The 24906-nt window shown below is 27.8% G+C and overlaps 2 protein-coding genes across 3 annotated transcripts in view; one reads left to right on the top strand and one right to left on the bottom strand.

The window, feature by feature from the left end:
- The first annotated feature begins 41 nt into the window (after positions 1–41).
- Positions 42–16469, top strand: LOC107443620 (G protein pathway suppressor 2). 2 transcript variants are annotated; one of them, XM_043046937.2, is made up of 12 exons: positions 42–309; positions 803–908; positions 4800–4894; positions 5504–5625; positions 7175–7248; positions 7385–7461; positions 8218–8314; positions 9452–9550; positions 11448–11533; positions 11681–11776; positions 15146–15235; positions 15354–16469. In XM_043046937.2, exons 2-12 carry the CDS (start codon positions 815–817, stop codon positions 15411–15413), a joined length of 990 nt encoding a protein of 329 aa, XP_042902871.1. In that variant the 5' UTR covers positions 42–309; positions 803–814; the 3' UTR covers positions 15414–16469. The 2 variants fall into 2 exon arrangements, with proteins under 2 accessions (XP_042902871.1, XP_042902874.1); XM_043046940.2 differs by having other exon boundaries at positions 281–452.
- A 3610-nt stretch (positions 16470–20079) lies between these two features.
- LOC107443628 (E3 SUMO-protein ligase NSE2) overlaps positions 20080–24906 on the bottom strand; it is a gene marked incomplete in the record, with an annotated part of 21610 nt that continues 16783 nt past the window's right edge. Inside the window, 1 exon segment of the mRNA XM_043046944.2 lies at positions 20080–20218. Coding sequence (XP_042902878.2) covers positions 20212–20218 — 7 coding nt within the window.

Below are 24906 nucleotides of genomic sequence, written 5' to 3'. Positions count from 1 at the left end.
ACATAAGACATTTCGCTCGACCAACTACGCACTCTGGCCGTCCATTTAATACGAAGTGGAAATCATTTATACTGAATGCATTTTTACAACCGGTTTTCCCAGTTGATACGTTTGTAAAGTCTAGGTGTCATATCGTATCATGAGGAAGAGCAATTTAATTCGATTATTCAGATGATTCTAGAAAAACGTATAAAGTCATTTAATTAATGTTTTGTTTTGTTGATGCTTTTGCATCGAGTGTTGCTGTCAAGATTTTACGACTAATTTCTAAACTTGCTACGCCACGAAATTATTACTCAAATATCTGGTGTAAGTTTTGATTTGTATCTTGCTTAGATTATGTACATTTGAGGCTGTTGGTTGTTTAAGTATAAGAAATGTTCGCCTGTAGAATTTGAAATCAATGTCTTAAACTAAATAGATCACTGCCTTCGAATTAAGTTACCACATCAGTAATTTGAATTTTATTTAATTTCTAAAATTGGAATTTTCATATTTGACTTAAATTTGTTTTGTTTAACCTTGTGTCTTATTGTTTAAATTAAAATTTCATGTTTTCTTTGCTGACACTTTGTAGAATGAAGACTCGTATGAAAATAAACATATCAGATGTTCTTAAATTCCTTATACTGAATAATATTTTTCTTTGTTGATATAAATATAGCATATAAAATATTGTTGAACTAAATTCTTTGATTCATTTAGTATAAATGCTGTACAATATGTTGGAATTCTTATTCTGCTGAACTTATTATTTTAGCCTTGATTATATATTCTCCAAAACTATTAAACTTTGTTTTAGCTTCTGTATATAATGCCTGCTTTGATAGAACGTCCAAAAATGAGTCTTGCTATGTGGGCTGCTCTTAAATCTCACATCATGAAGCAAAGAGAAAAGAAAAAACAAGGTATATAGTTGGTTTTTCTTTACTGATATTCAAACAGTTACTAAATTTTAAATGACAATCAATAACCTAGGGGATATTTCCATATCATGATTTGTCGCACCAGCTATAATCACCAAGGTGCCAAAGGAATTTTAATCTTGAAATTGCTTGAAAAAAATTATATAGGTGGCTTCGAGTTGTTTCTCTTGTATGATTTTTTTGTTAGTTTGCTTTTGTTTCTTGTGAGCCACTGAACACTTAGTAATTGTTTTGGTGCAGATCACGCTATAAAAATATTCTCATAGCCTTACTTATCTTTGTGAAAACAATATTTTTTATTTTTATAAAATAGTGCCTATTTAGATATACTTACTTTTATTTTGTTTCAAAGTGTGTGAAAAATAAAAACATCGATCATACAGTTAAATTAAGGTGTAAATTAATTTTAAATTATATCTATTAAGGTATACATGTACTCATTATACATATTTTTTTTAAATATTTAGATAAAGTTTCTGTGTTGGTTATATGCTGCAATGTTTTTATTCAAAACTGTAACATTGTACATTAAGTAATAAATATATTTATTCTATATGTCGTTAGAAATGAAACATTAAATTATGTGTGGTTACCTGAATGTAAACAAAAACAAACAAAAAAATATTCGATTCTGCTCAATAAACATGAAACATCTTGAATGAAGGGAGAGACAGGACCACCTATTCTGACCTGGGTGTAATCTTTTAAATTGTGATCTAATGGTTACTTAACCATTTTTAAGAGTTTGAAATGTCTAGTGCAAATTTCAGTCCAGGAAATAAAATAAAAACAGTTATTTTGATATTAACCGTCAATAAAAAATATGCCTGAAGCAATATTTTTAGTTGTCTTTAATTTTCTTTAAAGAAATCGTATATATATATATATATATATATACAGTGTAAAGTCGCGTATCCGGAATCGGTGGGACTTCCAGAAGTCCGTATAATAGATTTTTCCGTATAATAGACCCCCCAAGGTAAACAAAGCTTAAAATGATTTAATGAACGATCTGAATCTAAGAAGCAAAAAATAAATAAATGTTATTTTTGAGGGGAACAATGTTTTAACATTAGAATATCTAAACCAAATATAAAATATTAGAAAAAAACATTATTGCTGAAAATATAGAAAACGAAAAAAATTTAACAGTTATGAAAATATTAATCCGCCATTTTGAACTAGAACAATTCAAGCAGGAAGGGGAAATCCATGTCATTCTGGAACAAAGCTTAAAATGATCTAAATCTAAGAAGCAAAAAATAAATAAACATTATTTTTAAGGGGAATAATGTTTTAGTATTAGAATATCTAATCAATAAAATATGAAATATTAGAAAAAAAAATATTATTGCTTAAAATATAGAAAACGAAAAAAAATTGACATATGAAAATAATAATCCGCTATTTTTAACTAGAATGATTCAAGCAAGAAAAGAGAAATTCCCGTCATTCATTAAAGTGGGTAGGTTGAGGAGAAAAATTCATTTCCTCCTTATTTGTGAAAGAAAATAAGTGTAAAGATGAGATCATTTAAGTTGAGGGTGGGGAAGTAACATGTTATTGTTTTCTCTCCAATCATTGGCTATCAATCAAGCATAAAGGCGGGGCACGCTGATCGGGCTCTCTTTATTTTTTCTTCTATGACTGAAAGAGTCTGCTAAAGAGAGAATGTTACCCCCTTTTTCCCCCGCCTCCTAAATATTACATGGTATGGGGAAGAATGAATGTTTTGTTTCTCAAGGACGTATATCCTTTTAGACCTATTCAAATTTTCCATTTTGACTCCCCCTCCACCTTAACGCTTGCCCTGTTTACCCTTTTCCACAGTATTTCTTCTTTCAATAAAAAGGTTCCAGGAAAAGCCTCTTTTACTAGCCACCTGCATGGGAAAGGAAGGCAGGGGACTCAGTTGCGGTCTTTTGAAAACAAATCTCCCTCTTTTCCTACATTCCAAGGGAGGAGCGTCACTAACGGTCACTCAATGGTCTTGGTAGATCTTCACTTCCCCTTTCTGGTGATTTATGGGTTCGATGCCGAAAAGAGAAAATGTGTCAAAAGACTTTTTTTTTTTAAGGAAAGTGGATGATGGAGAGATGTTTGTTTATTTTGATTGTTAAAAAGTGTCCGGCAAATCGACCCTTCCGGGAAAGGGACATCCGGATATGAGACGTTACACTGTATTTTAATTGTAACTTCGATTCACGTAAATGAAAAACTAGTTTGTGATAGTATTCCTAATTTTTGTAGCATCTCCTAAATTCTTCAAATTCTGCCATTTTTTTAAAATCTTTTTCTAAAAATTTAAATATTAACTAAAAAATCATCATCTAATATGTCAGTCCGGGATTGGCCTTAGTGTTTTCTGAAAAAATTTTCTTTATTGCCAATTCACTTCTCTGATGGTTTTAAAATCCATGTTAATGTAGACTAGTCATTGAAGTTTTGGACTTACATGATGAGTTAGTTGTATCTAGCAGCAAATTTTATTCTGTTCAATTTTGTAAATTTTATTCCAACAATGTCTTTATAAATTTTTGTATTTGTCCGTCAGTTGAAATTGTCCTCCTTGATTGGGACGAAGAATTTTTTTAGGGTAGTACATTTACTGCTCTAAAATAAAGGATTTTATTATATGATTGAATAACTAGCAAAAAATTGTTTAGCTTGGTTAAATTTATTCATTTCATTATTTTTTACCAGGAGCAACTTAGGAAAAATGTTTTAGCTATACTTAATTTCTTTTATGATTTCAATGTTACACAACCTTTATTTAAAAAATGTTCTAAAAAGGATCACTATTTCATAAGAAAGATTTATTTGCATTTTTTTTTTTTTTGGTGCATTATTTTGTAAGATAAAGATCTTTAAAATTATTATTTTGAAATGTCACCCTTTATTAAATATTATTATGCTTTTAGAACTTTAAACTTTTAACTTAATTTTGATGGAAAGTAATTATAAAATTCAGCATAAAAAGGCTGGTAACCTGATAGTTGGTAAAATTAATAGTTTTTATTACACTGGTACAGGGTTGGCAAGATTTTGCTGCTGGTGGAAAAAACCATGGTAAATACCGGTAAAAACCGTCCTGGCAAAAACAGGTATTTGCCAAGCAAATTGGCAAAAAATGGCAAAAACCTATAATTTCCAAGATGAGAGGACAAAAACACATTTTTGGTACAAAATTATTCCTAAAATTGAAATATATACTATAAATATAAATTATTACAAAAAAATTAACAAAATTATTATTTCATAATTAAATCATAATTTAATAATATATCATTTTAGTAGTTTAAAACATTATTGATTGGAAAATTTGCTATTATTCTCTTTTTTCCAGTGAAATGAACTTATTTTAAATTAATATAACTATAATTTAAAGCATAAAATATCTATCAAGATGTGTAGTTAATTATTGTACAAATAATAAATTTTTATAATATAATAATATTATACAAATAATAATATTTATTTGTAAAAAAACATTTATTTAAGGATTCTAAAATGAAAAGAGGTCAAAAACTTTCAATGTTTTAAAAATTATTGCCTTTATATTAATTATTAATATGTTAAAAATAATTTTTTCATGTAATGTATCAAAATTATTATTCCTTATGATTGATTTAAATTTGTTTCAAGTATTTTGTAATAATATTTAATCAGCAATTTAGATAATTTGGTTTTTACCACTGCCCTGGCAAAAACCCCTTTTTGCCGGCAAAAACTCCAACCCTGCACTGGTACATTTTACTCAAATCCAACATTCACAAGAAATAATGATATTAATGAAATCATGCTTGAAAATTTGTATTACATATATCTTTTAACAAGAAAATAATGCTCTAAAATTTGAAATTTCAATTCCAGAATTGGAAGCAGATGCTGTTGTTGAACAACTGAGACGGGAACAAGAAAAAGAGAGAAAACAGAATGCTATGACTCTAGAAGGAATTAAAGAACAGGTTATTCTCATTTATTTAATCTTCATTATGCCTTTGATATTTTTGGTGCAATAGCTGCTGTATCACCCTCAATTTTTTTTTCAATAATACAAAATAATGAATAAATTTATGAAATTATGAGTATATTATATTATGAATCAATTAATGAAATTTATTAGAAAAAACTTCTAATCTATGTCTCTCCTTGAAAATCGTAGATCAGTTTTAGTTTTCAAACACTGTGATTTACAAATCACCAATTAATTATGCAATTTTACAAAGAACATTTATTTTTAAATTTAAAAAATTTAACTTGGTTGAAAGGAATTTATGTTTTGTTATGTAAAATTCGATAAACATTTANTTTTTTTATTTTTTTTCTGTATAAAACAAGCTTTATAAATTGCCCTTTGGTAGTCTTAACATATTTGTCAGTTTTTTCACTCCATCGGAAAAATAAGAAATTTCCTCATAGTTTATATAATAATAAAAATAAAATTATATTTTACCTTTGCTAAATTTTGATATTTTCCCTTCTGTATAAAAGCAGAATCACTGATCATTCGTTCATAGAAATTGTAAATTTTATTAAAATAAATTTTGTGTTATCATTTTTCCTTTCTATTTTAGATTACTGAATATGAGAAGAGGTTGCTTTGTTTCAAAAATATGAAACATGAGTTATTTCTGTCATTGAAAAGAGTTTTAAATGATGATGAAGTTAGACGAAATGAAGAAATTAAAGAGGCTAAGTATGAGGCTATTATTATTCAGTAGATTTTAAGGCTATTGTCTCCTTATCTATATTTTAAAGGCATGATGCCAATTAAAGACTTATTTTTTGACAATATATAGTATAATTCACTCAAAGTCTGGGTCTATGTGGTTTACAATTTGTCTTACCCTAACAATTTTGAAAGCAGCACTTTCTATTCGTCTCCAATTTGTGAGATAGTTGATCTTCTTAAATATTGATACAGAGTACCTTTTCACATTCATTATGTATCTGCCTAATTGTTTTCAGTTATCTTGATGTAAAGATACAATTATTTTGAGATGGTTGTAATCTGTAAATAAATCTGGAATTTTTAGTGCTTTCAAAATGTAAATCAGCTAATTTGTTAAATCATTTGAAAATGATTATCTATTAAAACTATGGTTGCAATTAAAATTTTTATATTTTTCTTAGTGCTTTTTACTTATCTGAAATGACCCGCACATTTTAAAAGGTATGCAATACAATGCATAAACAATAAAAATACAGTAGGGAACCTATTATCCGGAATGATCCGGACCATCGCTATTCCGGATAACTGATTTTTCCGGTTTTCTGAATCGATACAAAAAGCCGTTTTTTTATTGTTAAACCTAACTGAAGAAAAAACAAAAAAATAGTTGAAAATAATCTTAAAAAGAAGAAAAAATGATGAAGTAATACACTAATGATTATTTCCAAAATGATGGTAAGGTAAACATCTTTCAAAAAAGAAAGAAAAATCCTAAAATCTTATGAGGAAAAAAAAATGTGTTTTTTTTTTTTTAAATGGCGGGAGAATTTATCGAATTTCGTTCCGGATTTTTGGTTTTTCGGTTTTCTGATTTCCGGATAACGGGTTCTGTACTGCATTTAATATGTATATTGTGTTGTCAGGGTGCGAAATTTCCACTTGTCATTAATGATCTAATATTTAAAACTGGTGATTAATTTTCCTCTTAGAAAAAGTTGACTATGAAGTGTCTTGTTGAAATGTTTTAAAATCAAGCAGCATTTTTTTCCCTTCTATTTCGAACAAAAAATGCTGACTCGTCCGCTTTTAACCTACAAAACCTGTGATTCTGAAAACATTGAAGGCTTAAAAAGAATAATTTGAAATTTCAAATAAGATTATTACTCAATTAATATTAGATTTTTTTTAAATATTATTATTGTTGCATTAAATGTGTTTTGATTTTTAATTTTCTATATTCATTTATGGTTTTATACCACAGCCGAGAAGTTTTTCATACTACATCTGTTAACATTTCTAAAATTGTTCCTATTTTTATGATTGTAAAATAGTGTCAAGCAAAAATTTTGGTATTGTTAGCATCTTTAAAACTGAAATTTCAAATCCTGACAGTATTGATGATAAAGCAATATAAATATTTTAAGGTTAAATTAATACATAATGCATCTTAGTATTCTTGTAAAGCTTTAAGTAAATTTAATTTCTACATGTAAAAAAAATTTATACACAAATAAGCTTTTTTTTACCATGTTATTTTCCTTTATTAATCTGATCTTTATCATCTTCTTTCTAGTGAAATTGTGCAAGTAAATAATCCCTATCAAAATCAAAATGTGCCTGTTGGAGCAGCTAACCTATATTTATTAGGTAAGTTCAACAATTTTAATGTAATGAATATAACATAAACTATATGATAACTATAATATAAACAATATTATATTTAATGAACTTTGTTACAGTAGATAAGTAACATTAATGAAGCAATAATGTTTCTGATTTACAGGAGGAAATAGAGTAATGAACAGAAATTCTGGAATGTATAAAGTGGGTAATGCTCCTCAAATGCAACAAAATGTAAATGTGAGTAGTATTTTATTTTTCTGTTATTTTTAATATTTAGAGTAATATTAAAATATAGTGATATTAATATAGTAATATTTGAATATAAAGCAGCATTGTTGGGCCATGAATAATTCTATTAGGGTTGCTACAACTTTAATAACTTTTGAAGCCTCTACCATAGCTAATCGACAAAGTTGTCTTTTTTTTATATAAAAGAATAAAATGTTGATAGTTTATAATTTTCAGGTAGTTTATATTTCAGGCAGTTTATACATTCAATATGAGAACTTGCCGGCCTAATTAAAGCAGGTGTAAGTTGTTTTGAGATTGTTAAATCATGAGTATATCAAATAACACAAATATGTGCTCATAACTTGATACTTTACTATAAATAGATGTTTTATATCGAGTGATTGATTATAAGCAACATATAACAGCAATCCCAAGAAACAGGAGCAGTAAAATATGCTTCATTAGAAACTTTCTTGGCTTCAAAGTCTTTTATTAGACTTTGATTACCATATTCATAGTTTTGAAGCCAGGGCATTACTTGTTTCATATCATTTAAATAGACATTAATATGTACATATGCAAACTTTTAGTGGCATATTCTAAATCTTAAGTATGTATCTACCACAAAATCACAAGTTTAAAATTAAAATTATTTAATTTTCTAGATTTAAATACATAATGTGATCATGTATAATGTTTTGTAAACAGCTTTCTGATATTTTTATACATTCTGGTATAATTCAAAAATGTTTTTATTTTTAGGGTGCTGTTAAAAGACCAAGAAGTCCATCTCCTCCTCCTACCTCAAATTATTCTCAAGGATATAATTATAAAGCTCATGTTACTGCTTATGGTCAAAGTATGTACTTTTTTTTTGCTTCATTTCTGTGCAAATAAGTTAAAAAGACAATAAGGGGAAAAATTTTATTTTTTTAATTAAAATTTAAAACTGTTCTATTATACTATTTAAATTTTTTCTTTATAATCCAATTCTTATTACAAGTGCAATTTAAGCCATAGAAAGCTGCATAACCCAATTGGTAAAAAAAAAATCTTAATTTATTAAAATGTAAAACTTTTGTAAGATGAAGTTTAATTTTTACTTCAAATTACAATTCACAATTCAAGTAAGTGCAAACAAGACTACAAATAGCAATATTTTTATAATCGCACACAAAAATAGCTGTAGAAAAACAACATTCAAGGTATTAAAAAAGAATTTAACCCTTCAATTTTTGTATTTTAAATTTAAAAATTATCTCATTATTTTTTACAAGCTTACAAATATTTAACTTTATATTTTAGTTTAATTTTTTGATAACTTTGTTAAATAAACAATTCTTAATTTGCTTGCTTATTAAAAATTTTATTTCAATTTCCAACTTTTTAAATAGCAAATTATGTGCATAGAATGTGTAATAAAACAAACATATCTTGGTGAATATATAATTTCATTATATTTAGTAATTCTAAAATTAAAAATAGTATATTTTTTATTATTTTGCTGAAAAGTTTGTATTTTAATTAATTAGGAAAAATTATACTTTTTAGTTCGATTTTTTTAAAAAGTAGTATAGTATATGTCTACTGTTCGGAAAAATGTCCTGATTTTTTTCTTTGACCCTCTTTCATTATAATGAATTATATGAACAGTAATCTAATACCTGTAGATCTATTACTATATTCAAAACATTCATCTCACTGTATTCAAAGTCTCTTTAAAATAATAAAAAAATATCTTACCCATTTTATTTCAAAAAATTTTTTTAAAGGATCAATTAAGTCTTTCATTTTAATTATTTTCTCCCTATTTAGTTATTTAATTATATAAATTTATTTTTTTTAAAAATAAAATGGCCAAATGTATACTTACATAATCTTGTACGTTATTTTTTATACATCTTGTGCATTACAAAAAATTTCTCACAATTAACTTTCTTTAAAATTTTAAATGTTTGATTTGCTTTGTTTACATTTATGAATGTTTCCATTTTAGCATACTCCATTCCACACCCATCGGGACAATATCCCTCTCAGGAACAAGCTAAACATTTGGCTGCAGCAAACTACCATGTCTCTCATTTACCTCAAACAAGTAATGTACATAATCTTTAGAAAATTGTTTGCGTAATATTTCTTAGTTTGAACACCATTTTCTGAATATCTCTTTTATAATTAATTGAATTTTTGTAATTCTCTAGCATTCTGGAGTTAGTGGTTCAATCGTCCTTTGAAAAGGAAATTGAACCACTAAATTGAAAAAAAAGTTTTTAAAAATATAATTTAGAATTATGAAGTTTTGAAACTATTCAGAATAAAATATAAATTACTTTTTAAACTCTCAAGCTTTTATTTGAAGTATGGAGAAATTATTACCAAGTATCTATTCAAAAATTAAAGTTTAAGATAAAAGCTGCAAATAGTACTGTTGCAAATAAGTTTTTTGTTATAATTTTTAATGTAAAAAATTTATTATAGATTTCATAAATAGGTTTTAAATGTGTGCTTATCTGTGTTTTAACCCTAAGCTACTGTGTGATTATGATTACTTACTTGATTTATTTTTTATACAAGTCACTTATGTTTTATACATGTTACTTTGTTTTTTAATCTCAGTTATAAGTATTTCCATTTTTTGAGAACATTTGGAAGCTACTTTGTTTATTATTTAATTATATCTTACTTCTAAATATACTTGAAAATATTTTAGTCTATTTTTATCTGTTCATTAAGTCATTTATAAAAGCATGATAATATTAAATCTTCATCACATCCTAAACCTTTAATGTCATATTGGAAATAAAGCACTTAAAAAGTAAAAATTATGCTTATAAAGCTTTAATAAACTTATAAGGCTTTAACAATAATTAACAAACTGCAAAATTTTAATTATTAATGCACTATAACTTTATATTGGCTTCAAATGACTTATCTTTGACTCACTAAAAATTATACGCAATTTGTATCAAATATTATTTTAAGCATTTTTAAGAACAGAATTATTGCAGAAGCTAACAATTTATTATTTCTTTTCATCAAGATTGGATTTGTTTAAATTTTTTTTTTTAAAAAATGCTTGATATTGTACCCATGATTTTTCAATTATCTACTAACATATCTTTAATAATAAAAAATAAATTTTAGTTTTGTATACTTTAAGGGGGACAATTTTGGTTGATCTTCGCATTTTTTATTTACTGTAGTTTTAGAATTATTACTAAGTTTAATTAAAGTTTTGCCATTTATTGAGTCTGGCATTTGTCTACCTTAGTCTATTGTTAAGATTTCAAAGGAAAAAAAAATTTCTTCCTTTCAAAAAAATTCCTGATATTTTTCTATTTTTAGAGTAAAGATGTTAGTAATTTTTAATAAAACAGAATAATAAAGTATTATTAGAGATTTGTAGCTGAAAACAACTTTTCTTTTTATAAAGCTTCATATTTTTCTTAGGTTAATACATAAATTTATAAGTGCCGTAGTAATTGAAAAATCCTGTTCATTAGAATGCTCCAGGCTAATTGGAAATATCTCAAGCATTTTATAGTTAGGCTGTTTTTTATATGCTTTTTGCAATCCACTCAAGTGCCTCTAAGCTTATTAGAAAATACTTAATAAATACTATTAATCAGGATAACTGAGCTATGAATAATGTGCTTTCAAATTAGTCTATAAGTATCTAGGTCATTGCAATAAGTTTAAAAAATGTCAGGCTGATTGAAAAATACGAGACTTTTCAATCATACCACAAGATATGGTATCAAGATGACCACAGCAATTTGCAGTAGTTTTTTTTAATTCACTTTCGATATATATAATAAATATATAATATATACATACTGGTTTTAACATTAACACCACATTTTTTACTATGTTGTAGCATGAGTTTACTTTTTCTATTTCTTTTATTATTTTGTTTGGTCCCTTCTTGGTTTTTATTTTTGGTTCTTGGTCATCATATGCTATCAAATAATGATTGTTGTTTTACAATTTAGGTTATGTTGGAGGATTACCACCTCAAATTGATCATCCTTCTCAAAAAGCAAGTAACTTACAAGAGGAGAAATACTACATACAGCAGGTAATATTTAGAGAATTATTTTCCTGAAATGTTAAAATTAATGTAGGTTGAACATTAAAATTAATTTTCCAATATTTCATTCATTTTCAATTTATATCAGTTTAATTCTGACTTGCCTCACATATATTATTCATTGACTCATTTCAGACTGGAAGCATATCTGCTGGTTATCCTATTAGGAGTCAGCCTCAACTTGCTCCTCATCTATCTGCTCCCCATCATTCATCAACACCTCCACATCAGGTACACTCTTCATTCTATAGTTGATCAAGTTTATTCTAAAGTTTGACAATAAGACCCTTACGCAACTGAAGCAAAATTTGATCGAAGTACTGGTTTCCGCTAGATTTACTAACAAAACTGTAATAATATTTCCAATTGCAGATAATGTTCCCAATTAATTAGTTATATCTGTCAAACTAATTTTACTAAGGACCTAAGTTCTCAAATTTCAGCTGAAAAATTAAAGACAGTTGTTCGTGTAGGGTAAAAATCTATGTACTAAGTACAAGAGAATGAACAGTGTGCATAGCGTTTCTAAAAAGTGCTTATTTTTTATTTTCGTTTTTTAAAAGCCCTTAAAGGTGCTTTTTTCATTGAGTGGTTTTAAAAAGTGCTTAATTTTCCCTTTTCCAAAATGAGATTTTTCCTTTATCATGTTGATTTTCGCTACCAATTATGCAGAAAGACACTGTTCACATTGTCTATTCAAGGTTTTCACAATTAATTCAACACCAATCTATTTTGGGGTATCATCAGTCCGTAGCGTATTAAAACGCCATTCGATTAACACGATTCAAAAATTTTGACAATTGTCAAAAACAATGCCAAGTTTTTTTTTTTTGACATAACGGTGAAAACTAGATAAAACTGTCAATTGTCAAAAACTATCCTATCTAATTGTGATTTTTTTACAGTGCTTAAAAATATTATTTGGGTGCTTATTTTTTGTTGAATAATTTGGCTACGCACCCTGATGGAACTAAAAGTCTTAGTCCTATTGACTCATATTTGGCCTCATTCAATTCAGGGAAAAATACAAGCCACTATGCTTCACATGTCTTGAGAGCATTGATATTGCATTGTAAAAAGTGTATAATAATTACTTGACTATTAGACCTATTGACTTTTGTTAGGTTCATTTCAATTTAAAGTTAATTAAAATACTTTGCTTGACTAGTCATCTGCTTAAATAGGTTTAAGTTAAATATTATAGTTTTTGAACATAAAATCATTAATTTCTATACTATTACTTCATGTTTGATCTCATTGATCACTGTGATCATGTCTTAGGCAGAGATGCCTACTTGCTCCGGACAGCAATTTTATTTCTTAAAGTGGTAGTTTATTAATTGTGATTCTTGGTTTACTAAATTCAATTTAGTAGATTTTTATCCACCACTATTTCTAGATAATTCGTACGCTTATATAATTCACCACTTCATATTATTTCGTCAATGCTATGCCATTTAAAAAGCAAGCAAAAATAATCCAATACTTGCAAAATTTACTTTGCAGTTATTTACCATTTTTTAAAATTATTTTGGTGTGTCCGGAGCAGTTTGCATCTCCGCTTAGGTAGCAATACTTATTTAGCCCTCTCATCAAAACATGACTTGTGAGTCCATGCAGGTTTTTATTGCTTAATAAAAAACGGCTTGTTGCTCGGTTTTTTAATGCCAATTTTTTGTTAATGTCATTGTATTTTTTAACTTTACTATCAGTAAAAAAAAACATAGATCCATAGTGCTAGTAACTTGGAATATTGTTGCCTGTACCAGTTCAGACAGGCTCTCTGTTAGAAAGGTTTTTTTTTTTTAAAAAAAAAAAGTACCCCAAAATATTTCTTATTCTGCCATTATAAAATACATACCGTATATTCCGGCGCATGACGCGCCCCGGCGTATAACGCGCACCCGTAATTTCTAATAACTTTTTTTAAATTTTTAGATATACTCTTCGTATAACGCGCATGAAAATTTGNATCTTAATGTCATTAAATGCTATTTATATATACAAAATTTCACTATGAACATCTTTACACAACAGCTCGAAATCTGTCGAAACTGCTACTGAAGTGAACAGAGCCCTGACTAATATAATATTATCAAAGTCTCCTTGAGAAAAAAGCATAATCCAATAATCACATAGATGGTTATTTGAATAAAGAAGTAAGCATAAAAAAATGTCAAGAGAAATTAGTACTAGACTATTGTTTCTTATTCTTCAAGGCAATATTTTCGAACTCTTGATTTTGTTTTTATCGAAACATAGAAGTACATAAGAGTACCAAATTAAATTTTTTAACATAAGATGTTTATTCTAGTAAATATTGCGATAATATATATAGCTTAGAATAATTTAAAGGCATGGTTATCTAATTTTCAAATAAATCACTTCTTTGGCTATCTTTTTGCTTTTGGAATGTTTTGCTATTGCTTTCTAAGTAAGTCTTGTCTCACGCGTGTTGTTTTAGCTAACAGGTGTTTTTTAAACAATTACTTAGTGGCATTTCTAAAATTGGAGGAAAATTTATACATTGCATTACCAAAATATTTATTATTTTAATTCTTTGACACCTACACCTAAAAAAAAAATCTCTTGAATTGAATGCTAGCTCAAGTAGTAAACAACAGATTAATAACAGTAAACATACACTTGAAAAATGGTAAACATCACAAACAGATACAATAGCCTGAAAGTTTTTCTGAAGGTGCAACACCTGCTGTTTTTTTTCCGTTTTTCTAATGGCAGGTACTGAACTTTCGTTCTTCACCTTGGAAGTGTTGCTCATTCAACGTTACCCAGTGTGCACCTGTGAACCTAAGTCACAGAGGAGAGCAACATTACCCACGCCACAAATACCCGTTCATAGGGTGGGCCACATTGACACACAACAAAGGATAACACAGAGAGAAATATCCATGCCCAGAACGGAATTTGAACCCGCAGTCAGACAAGCTAACCGCTAAGCCGTTAAACCTGCTGTTGTAATCATCTATAAACCTGATGTACTGAGATTTTACCCTTAATTTAGTTTCTTTAGGGAATGCAAGACCTTTAAACTTAAAATTTCAGAAATTATTTAAAGTTTGATTTATAATTTGAAATTTCTTAAAATTGTTGCATTTCAAAATTAAACAAAAGTGTTACAATGTAAACAGATATTAAAAAAAAAATTATCCCTTTTGTTTCATATATTTTTTATCTACCATTGTTCAACAGGAATGTAAATAACACAAGATAAAAAAAAAATTTTAATGCACTGAAACCACAAAAGAATATTTTGTAATGATTATTTCCGTAGCCTGTGTAAAACTATACCAAACTTTCAGAAATTGTTTAAAAAAAATTGAGATATCTTGGTTGAGACATATATAAGAATAACTTTTGTACGAAGACAAAATTGCCAGTATAATTGTTATATAATTAAAAATATCAATACCAAACATAAATTTTCTTTAACTTTTTAGACAAAATTGAGGTTTTGTGTCCTTTACACCTGTCGTTTAATAAAATTTTTTTTTTTTTAAAGCCTCAAATCTGGCAAATGTTAAACATGTATTTTATAAACTCTAAATCCAGTATTTGAATGCTAAATTTATTTTTTAGAGTGCTTTCTATCAAAAAGTAAAGGCAATTCGGGAATATGAAAGGGCAGAAGGAATGCGATTTGAACATGCAACACAAAGTGATCCTAATGTAAGTATAAACACCTAGGAATGAATTGTTTTTCCCCCTTAGATAATTCATGAGTTTTAAAAGAGATTCCAGTATATCAATTTTCCAGTATAAATAACTATTTTTATTTATTTTTTAGGCTCCTATTAGAAAAGAAGAATTAATGCGAAGAAGCATGAATAATGATGGACATAAATAATGCATAAATTCATGATTTGTAAAAATATTAATAGCACTTATAAACTTTTTAAGGCCACATAATATAATCATTTAGTATAAGCATTCCCTTTTTTTTTTCTTCTTAAATTCAACTATTAACTTCTATGGTGTTTTCTACTAGATTGCAAGTTTATAAATTAAGGTTTTGAAATATAATTTAAATGTTAATAAATAGAAATACAGTCAGATAAGATTTAAGACAAGATTAATGCTTATAAAACAATGTTTTATTTTTAATGATTTAAACTAAGCTTAAAATAAATTATTTTTGTGTAAGGTACAGGACTAAATTAAGACTGGTTATGTCTCTTTTTGTGCATGCTTAGAGTGATGTGCAAGTAGGAATTTTTGTCATTGTCATGGCTATTTAAGTGTCGCTGAGCAAAAAAAGTCATACATACCACTTCATGATAGCATCATTGAGGAACAAAACACATCTATTTGTACATTTGTCAAACTCTTGGTACCGTCACCATAGAACAGGAAATATACTTTGTTATTATTTGATTATCCTGCCAAAGATTGATGTCTGTACATTTAACTCCTTACTACAGGACATTTTTGTAAATGGGTAAATATTGGATATTACTATCATAAGTTAATTCCAAGTTTATCCGGTCAGATTTACTTGCTACAAAAGCACAAAATTGCCTATATATTTTCTTTTTGAATGATTGTTAGTCTTGATTATCATTTTAAGTATTGTTCTAAACTAAACAAATAAACATTGTATAAAACAAAGTAAAGATGACTTGTAAAAATACAGAAATCAACAACCAACTGGCAAACATAAAATCAAAGAGATAGTCTCCCTATGTAGAAAAAAAATTAACTTTTTCAATATCATGGACTAGTTTTACAGCAATTAATTATCTTAATGTCATTAAATGCTATTTATAGAAATGAATTCTTTTTTTTTCTCTCTTGTACATAAACTTTTTAAAGTCTCTTATTTTTTATTGAATGAATCTTAACTTTAAAATTCATCTCTGTATGTTTCTTTATAATTGAATAAATATTATAATGATTAATGATATCTCTTACCTGCCTGTTTCTTCTTGAATCGATTGGATGATCTAGAATTATCTTTCTAACCTAGAAACTGCTTATGAACATCTCAACAGTAAATAAAAGATTGGAGTTACCGAGAAACACTAAAAAATTTCTAGATTGCGTAGAAATTCTATTGTGGCACATATTTGAACCCAAAACCTACGAAAAACATCCTCAATCAATAATACTTCTGATTTATACTAGGTGTTTCTATAACCTCTATTTACATATAGTTCAAGAAAAATGGAAGCCCAGTCAAGTTCATATATTCCATTCAGAGAGAATTTTAATTCTAAAAAATTATCTGAACATTTAAATCTGAATGAAAAAAAAAATTTGGAACATAACTAGGACAGGACGCTCCAATATTTTATGAATGTGGGAGGACATGGTTAGAAAATTGGACTTCGGACCAGAGAGGCTGGGGTTCGATCCTCGACATCCCTAAGAAGGAATATATACCAAATTTACAGTGTAAAAAAAAAAGGAATTTTGCCATATTTTAAGGACTTTTTAAACAAATTGAAAATTTTTTGCACACAATTAAAAAATTTATTAATCCAAGGATAATTCCATGCAAGAAATATTTTTTTTAATCATCTAAGATTTGCATAAGAGTGTAATTATTTTAAGGCTAAATACAAAATTTAAAGGAAATAAGGTTCCTAAAAAAATTGAACTTTAAATATTTGACTTTTTTAAAATTCCTCAGTAACTATTTCACCGATTTCTTTCAAATTTTGTATTTCGCATGATAAAATTACACTCTTTAAAATGATGTAAAATTTTGCACAGTTTGCAATTCAAAAATTCTCGACCAATATAAAATAAAAATAATGATAATTAAAAATCATTTTTTGCATGCAGTTATCTTTGGATAAACGTATTTCATAGTTGTGAAAAAAATGTTCAATTTGCTTTAAAAATTCACAAAATATAGCAGAAAGTAAAATTAACATTAAGAGGTCCAAACCTTCGACTGCTCTCCTGACCAGACAAATCAGACCATATTATTCGCATTTCGACTACCCCCATTGTTTATAAGATCAGAAATCGAAATCCATAAAGAAAAAGTAGTTTTATTCAGAGGAAGCATGTTTTTGTGTCTGATTTGATAACTTAAAATAGCGTGGCCACTAATTAGCATATGAGAGCACCACCTCAAACCATTGAGATAGTCTTAGTACTAGAAAATCTGAACATAAGACCAAAGGTTACGCAGGGTGATTAGTTTTTTTTTTTTTTGCCACTCAACCACCACTCTGAATGAAAAGCATGTGTGTCATGCACCTGCTTTTCATTTTAATATTCGTATTTTTTTCTTCATTCAAAAAACTCATTTTTGAAGCTGAAAAAGAACAACTTGAAAAGGATCGTTTTAACATGTTAGAACTGAATTATTTCAATATACATAGAACCATATTTGAATGAGTGAAATGTAACAGAAAAAAAGGTAATTTAATTATAAATTTAAAAATCTCATTCAGATCCATTAAATTTTTTTTTTTTTAGAGTTAAACTGTCAAAAAGAAGAAATGTAAACGCATCTTTTTAACATGTTGGTACTGAATAATTATTTCAATGTATGCAAAATCATATCTGAGCTAGTAAATTGTAGCAGTAAAAAAAGTAATTTAATTATGTTAGCAATACTAAGAAGGTGAAAACAAGATTCATTTTTATTCTAGAATTAAAATTAAAACTTGATTTAGAGTAGGCAGGTGAAAAAAAAATTAAAAGAATACAGATTTATTTAACTTTTTCTGAACTAAATTTGAAGTAGGGTGGACAAAAGTTTTAGAAGAATTCTGTGGACATGAGCAATCCAAAGTTGGCTAAAACGAAGCAAAACACTTGTGCTTTTGAAGAATAAGGACATTCTGTGGGCTTTTCAAGTCCCCATCATGAGCAGCCCAAGCTTGGCAGAACAATAAGACTCAAAAATGGGACATTTCAAAGTTATAATAAAATTTCCCCGCAGTAAGAGGGGTATTTATTTACAATCAAATTTGCAATACATTCAATACAATAGATTCAATAAAATACAATCAATAATTTTGAAAAATTCTGTAGACATTACTCAGCATGAGCCTCACGATTATAAATGAAACTGAACAGTTTAGAACCCTGATTCTACTTAAAACTCCAGTCTTTTCTTTTATTTTAGCCAACCTTGGATTGCTCATGTGTCTAGACACATTCTTTGAAAATCCACAAAATTCCCCTATTCTTCTAAAACTCACCTTTGCTTTAAGCCAACCATCACGACACACAACTTTTGATGGGGTCGATTTCAGTTTTGTGAAAAATTTTAAAAGGGTCCCGGTGATCAACTATTAAATCGAGCGACTGTAACTATGCATTCCATCACAACTTCAAAGTAAATTATAATTTAAAAGTATTTATACATAAAATAAACTAACTGCCAGAAATTTAAAAGTAGAATTATTATTGCAGTGGTGAGAAATATGTATTCATGAAAACAAAATGAATTTAATATTCTTTCTGTTGTTAAACCAGTGAGTCAAAGCAAAAATTATTTCAATTGAAAAATACTCAAAAGTATTAAGTTAAAGAAGTTAGTGTCAAGTCAAATAAATTTTCTTGCTTTTGCTTTAAATATTTAAATTGCCTTTCTTTGAAAATGGTTTAAAAAAATTATAACTAAATCGGAGAAATTGTAAAAAATTTCTACCTCGGGCTATTATTAACATTAATTATTATGCATTTTCTTAAAAAGCAAACATTATGATAAAGTATTTGTGAAACAAATTTTGTAAGAATAATAGAAATTTTTTTTTACAAGATTAAAAAAAAGAAAAGGAAGTGTCAGTAACAGCTTCGAGATTAGAGTGGTATAAAAAAAAAATCCTTATTCTTTCTAAAATATCTAATATGGCAAATCTATTCAAAGTTAAGGAGCTCATAGATAAAGAAATTGATGACATGATTGAAAAAAAATTTCCAACTGTTGCATGTTGGTTATGTAAAGGATTATCGATTGTTAAGTTGAAAGTGAAACAAAAGTCATACATTTTGTAAAAGAGAAAAGTAGACAAAAAAAATTTGTCTTGTTAGAAATTTATGACAACAAAACTATTACCATGATTTCTATTATTAGAAAAGGTGAAATAATATTAAAAAATCTGAACCTTGGAAAAAGCAGACTTAAAAAAAATCAAAGTAAATTGGATACCATATTAAATAATTTTAATTTGTTAAATAATATTTTTTAAGTGCAAGACAAAATCTTGTAGCTTTATAACAAATGAATTCGGAGGAAAAACTTGATAATAAGAAAAGTCACCTTTTTGAAGATATTAAACAAGTTTAGGGAGTGTCTTGCATTAAACAAATTGAAATGGGAGACTGAATTCTTACTGAAAATAATTATTTAACTTATTCAAAGAAAATTCCTTCTAGAGAATTCAATAACAGAGAAAAGTATTTCACTTATTTAAAGGAAATTAATGGTAAAAGAGCTATGTAATTAAATATTACATTTTAAAAAGTATGTACGATAAATTATTGTTAAATAATCTAATGAATTTTTATACTATTCTTAATTTTAATATCATTCAATAAAGCAGAAGTGCTAACAAAACTCTGTTTATTTTTACAATTTTCAGACAATAAAAATGTTTACATAATTTACAAATTTGGAAAGCGAATATGAGAAATATACAACAATTTTAAAATAAGCCGTAATGTGTGACATCAAGTGATCATACCCTAAAAGAGAAAATATAAGTTTATTAAAATTGTTTAAAAAATACTTACAAAAATATTATTAAATTCCACTGGATATGCGGGCAATAAGGAAGCTGATAGACAGGCCAAATTAGCTTGTCAAAAATCAACAATAGATCTATATGACATACCATCAAAACAGACAAGAACAGAGCTTATGAAGAGTAACCTTTTAACATCACAGCAAAGATGGGATAGTGATGATACAAAGGGCCGACACACTTACCAATTTAACCCAAAAGTCAGTAATCGAAAAATTTACTCAAACTCTTTACTCAAAATTTACTCATCAGTCAAAATTGTTCAGGAAAGACCCGAACTGCAAAGTTTGTTAAGCTTATGAAGATATTGAACACATACTTACTGTCTGTCCAGTTCATGATGATTTAAGAATTAAATTTTTCCCGAGAAATTTCAACTTTGATACCATTAAAAGAAAAAAAACAAAGGAATTGAAGAGATTTTTAAAAGACTTTTTGAAAACAGAATGGAGGATCTGGCCTAAACCGATCCTTCAACAGTATTCCCTGGATTCCCTTCAACAGTATTCCCCATGTAAAACATTTTATTTTAGCATTCATTATATTTCATGATTAACATAAAAAAGTTCTTAAAAATAAGAAAAATAATATGATCAGCAGTAATTTGATAAATTACTAAAAATATTAATACTTTTATAATATGAAACTTTGTGGAAGAACCCTTTTTACAAAATTAATTTTGTGAGTGTATGGTTTTTATAAATTTGAATTTCATAAAGTAGTTTTTATGAATTTGATTCTTGAGAAAGGGATAAAAAAAAATGCCACAATTTCCACCAGGATAAACCCCTGATAATGATATCATTAAATAAAATCATTGTTTACAGGGGAATGAAAACTGTTATGTGTGTATTGGAAATAGGTAACAGTTTAGTTTATGTACTGCAATACAATCCCTAATAACTTACATAATAAAAAATTTATGATTGATGAGGTAAATCTAATTCTTTATACTGATCTTTATTTATACAAAAAAAGGTAAATACCTATTTATGTTTTCAACATTATGTCTCACATTATATTACATTAAAGCATAGAAATATATTTTTGATCTTTCTTTTTTAATTCTAAAGAAAATTCTGGAAAATGTTAACTTTAAAGTAAAGTTTACTGCATAAACATAAATAACATAAAAATAATTACTTTAATCTAGAAACATCAAATATTTAAAATACAAATTTCTTTCTTTCTTTTTTTTTTTGCAATTTTTATTTATGTATTTATTCTTTTAATTCTGTTACATTACAGTCAATATAAAAATTAACAGGAACAAATTATATTCTAATGGCTAGGTTGAACAGATCTGCTATCAAGCTTTGGCTATAATTTTAATTTTCTATTTTTCTTTACAATTTTTAAGCATTAAGCTTAGTGAATTTATTATAATAATAAATTCACTAAGTGATAATAGATATCTGATTCACCAATTTTACTGGATTCATGGGTAAAATTTTAAAATTTGTAACAAATGAAAATGGAACGTAAACAGGCTTCTTGAANTATATATATATATATAGCCTTTTTGCTTAAGAAATTTGAATGTAGCTGAAACCAAACTTTGAAGTACTTATAAAAATTTATTTCTACTAATTTTAAGTTTTGTTAATATGAAAATCATAAAAAATACATTTAATTGTAATAAACAATGCAACAAAACAGAAAATCAAAAGAATTAAAAGAACTTCTAAAGTTTCTTTTTTTTTTTACTTCAGGCAGTTTTCTTGTAATGGTATTATAATTTTTTTTAAAGAAAATCATATTCTAAATCAGCACTAACTATGAAAATTATTGACACAAACTTTTGTATGCTTTGTGTAAACATATTCCCATCTGAAAAATAAGCAATAAGAATCTTTTAATATTAATTTTTTTAACAATGATAAGCATCATTTTAGTCCATAATTTTAAATTGACAATCTTTTTATTTCTGACTTACTAAATACAGTGTATCAATGAAGAGCTTTTGCCTCTTCAGAAGAATTTTTTAATTTCATAGAGTCAAACCTCAAATGTTTTATTTGTAGCTTTATTTAACAGTGTAAAAAACATGAACATTATTTTCCTTTGAAATATATCTTCAAAAGTTAAACAAAGCTTTTTCTTTACATTTTTGAAATTTCTCAAGTACTGAATTTCAGATTCAATTTTACTAGACTTATTTTGAATTGGGAAAAATTCAAGCAATCAAATGCCAATGTTTTGCCATTATAAAAATAACAACGAACCACTGTGGCACACTGGTTCCCTGTGTCAGAATTTTTTCGAGCTATCTCTGACAAAACTCTCTGGCACTAATATCTTTCTGCAAGATACTTTTAATAATAATAAACATGCATGTAACTAATTTTAAATAACAAAAGCGCTGTGTTTACAAAAAAAATTATATATAATTTTTATTTTAATTGAACATGTAATTTTTATCCTAATGTTATAGGTGACATTCTAGCATTTTGTTCAGAGGGGTGGGAAGCAGAAATTATTTCCTTCGCCTTTTGTAACGAACTAATCATCACAATAAAAAATAATAATAAAAATCCTTAAATCTGTAATAGTACTTCCCGGAAAAAAAAGATTGACAAAATCACGCGAATCGAACACCTCAAATGTGTTTTTCGTTTCTTGATCAGGCTGTTGTCTTTCCATATTGTTTGAAATTGCACAATTCGAATTTTTCATGTTGTTTATTGGGATATTTAAATTCCACATGAAAATCAATGTCAATAACTGACGAAAGTACAATCAAAGCATTACATCAATTTACAATACTATCGGCATATATCGAGCACGTCAAAAAGTTATTATCTAAATGCATGATTCAAATATAACAGGTGAATTTCTGTCAAAAAATAAATAAAGGTAATTTTTTTTTCTTTACTTTTCAAAAGAAAAATATTTCTGCAAAAACTCTGTAACTGTCTGCGACAATGTCGCCGCGATTCTGCCACGGGGCACTGGTTAAGGCTTTGACCCACCCCTATGACAAATTCAAGTTTCATCGATCGTGGCTATTTGCTTGTAGCCCATTCAGCTTGAGTTCACAGGGTACCAGCTGCCTGGGAAGAAAAGGTGCCCATGCACAATGCTAACTAACTTTACTCTAATGTGATTAATGCCGTTGGTCTCAAAATTGAGGAGCTTTAATTTTTAATTTTGGTTTAACTTTTTGCCATATCAATATTTAACTTATAATCTCGATCAAATTTATAACATACAACATGCATTGATATAAGTTGCCCTATCCCTAATAACGTTTTGCCTCAATATTTAACTTATCTCCATCTATATTTATAACAAATGACATACATTGAAATAAGTTTCATATTAAGTTGCCATATAATTTAATGTTTTGACTTTATTTAACTTAAAATCTCCATCTATATTTATAACAAATGACGTACAGAAGGAAGTTGCCAGATCCCTAATAATGTTTTGCTGTAATATTTAACTTATAACCTACATCTAAATTTATAACATACGACATGCATTGAAATAAGTTGCCAAATCCCTAACAATATTTTGTCTGAAAAGGAGTGTTGAGTAAAATTAATTTACGCTCTACTCTACAATATCGTTTCTCTTTAAAATATATTTTTTACAGGCTTAATAACATACCATTCTGAGTCTTGTTTCTTTTTTTAATAGGATTTTGTAAAGGAAAAAATTAATAATATACATAATATAATAATATATATATAATATAACATATATATATATACAGATGGGTGACAAAATAATAGGAACACCTGTGAAATATCAGAAAATTTTTATTAATAGGGAGTTGGACCACCCTTTGACTGAATTACATATTTAATAAGACGTGGGATCGATGAATAAAGGCCATGCACAACGTTTAAAGGAATATCAAGCCATTCCTCTTGCAAAGCGGCCTCCAAAAGATTTGATGGAGGTGGGAATCAGGAACGAAATTTAGACTCCAAATATTGCCACAAATGTTCAATAATATTTAAGTCCGGAGACTGAGCGGGCCAGGGGAGATGCTCAACTTCATTGTCATGCTTTTCGAAACATGTTTGAACGCACCTAGAGGTGTGAGTAGGGGCATTGCGGTCTTGAAAAATCGGTCGCCCTCCAGGGAATACAGTCTGTACAAAAGGATGAACATGATCCGCTAGAACGCTTAGATAGTCATTAGATTTGATTCTCCCATGCAGACGTACTAGTGGCCCAAGACCACACCAAGATATCGCACCCCAAACCATAATGGAGCCACCTCCATGTTTCACAGTTGGTAAGAGGCATTCAGGATCAAACGCTTCTTTGGGTGATCTCCAGACATAAATGCGTCTGGTGGTCTGAAATAAGGTGAAGGATGATTCATTGTACCATATTACCTGCTGCCACAGCTGTGAGGACCAGCCTTCGTGATCTCTATACCACTGACGGCGCTTGAGAGCATTGGTTGCTGTCACCAAGGGTTTACGAATTGCCACTCTCCCATAAATGTTCGCTGCATGAAGTTCTCTTTGAACAGTTCTTGTTGAAACGGGGTCCTGAAGATGACTGTTCATGTCTGATGTTATCTCGGATAACGATTGCTTGTGTTTTCGAGCTACTACGCGCTGCAAGACACGTCTATCCCTATCATCAAGCTTTGACTTTCGGCCACTG

The sequence above is a fragment of the Parasteatoda tepidariorum genome, chromosome 8, assembly GCF_043381705.1.
Source record: "Parasteatoda tepidariorum isolate YZ-2023 chromosome 8, CAS_Ptep_4.0, whole genome shotgun sequence".
Lineage (NCBI taxonomy): Eukaryota > Metazoa > Arthropoda > Arachnida > Araneae > Theridiidae > Parasteatoda > Parasteatoda tepidariorum.
This window is presented reverse-complemented; position numbering and strand designations above follow the sequence as displayed.

Bases quoted from the DNA above. Each gene is read 5' to 3' on its own strand.
- LOC107443620 (XM_043046937.2), top strand. From the start codon at position 815: ATGCCTGCTTTGATAGAACGTCCAAAAATGAGTCTTGCTATGTGGGCT. The intron at 9,551-11,447 runs GTAATGTACATA...TTTACAATTTAG, and splicing joins CTCTCATTTACCTCAAACAA to GTTATGTTGGAGGATTACCA. The intron at 15,236-15,353 runs GTAAGTATAAAC...TTTATTTTTTAG, and splicing joins CAACACAAAGTGATCCTAAT to GCTCCTATTAGAAAAGAAGA.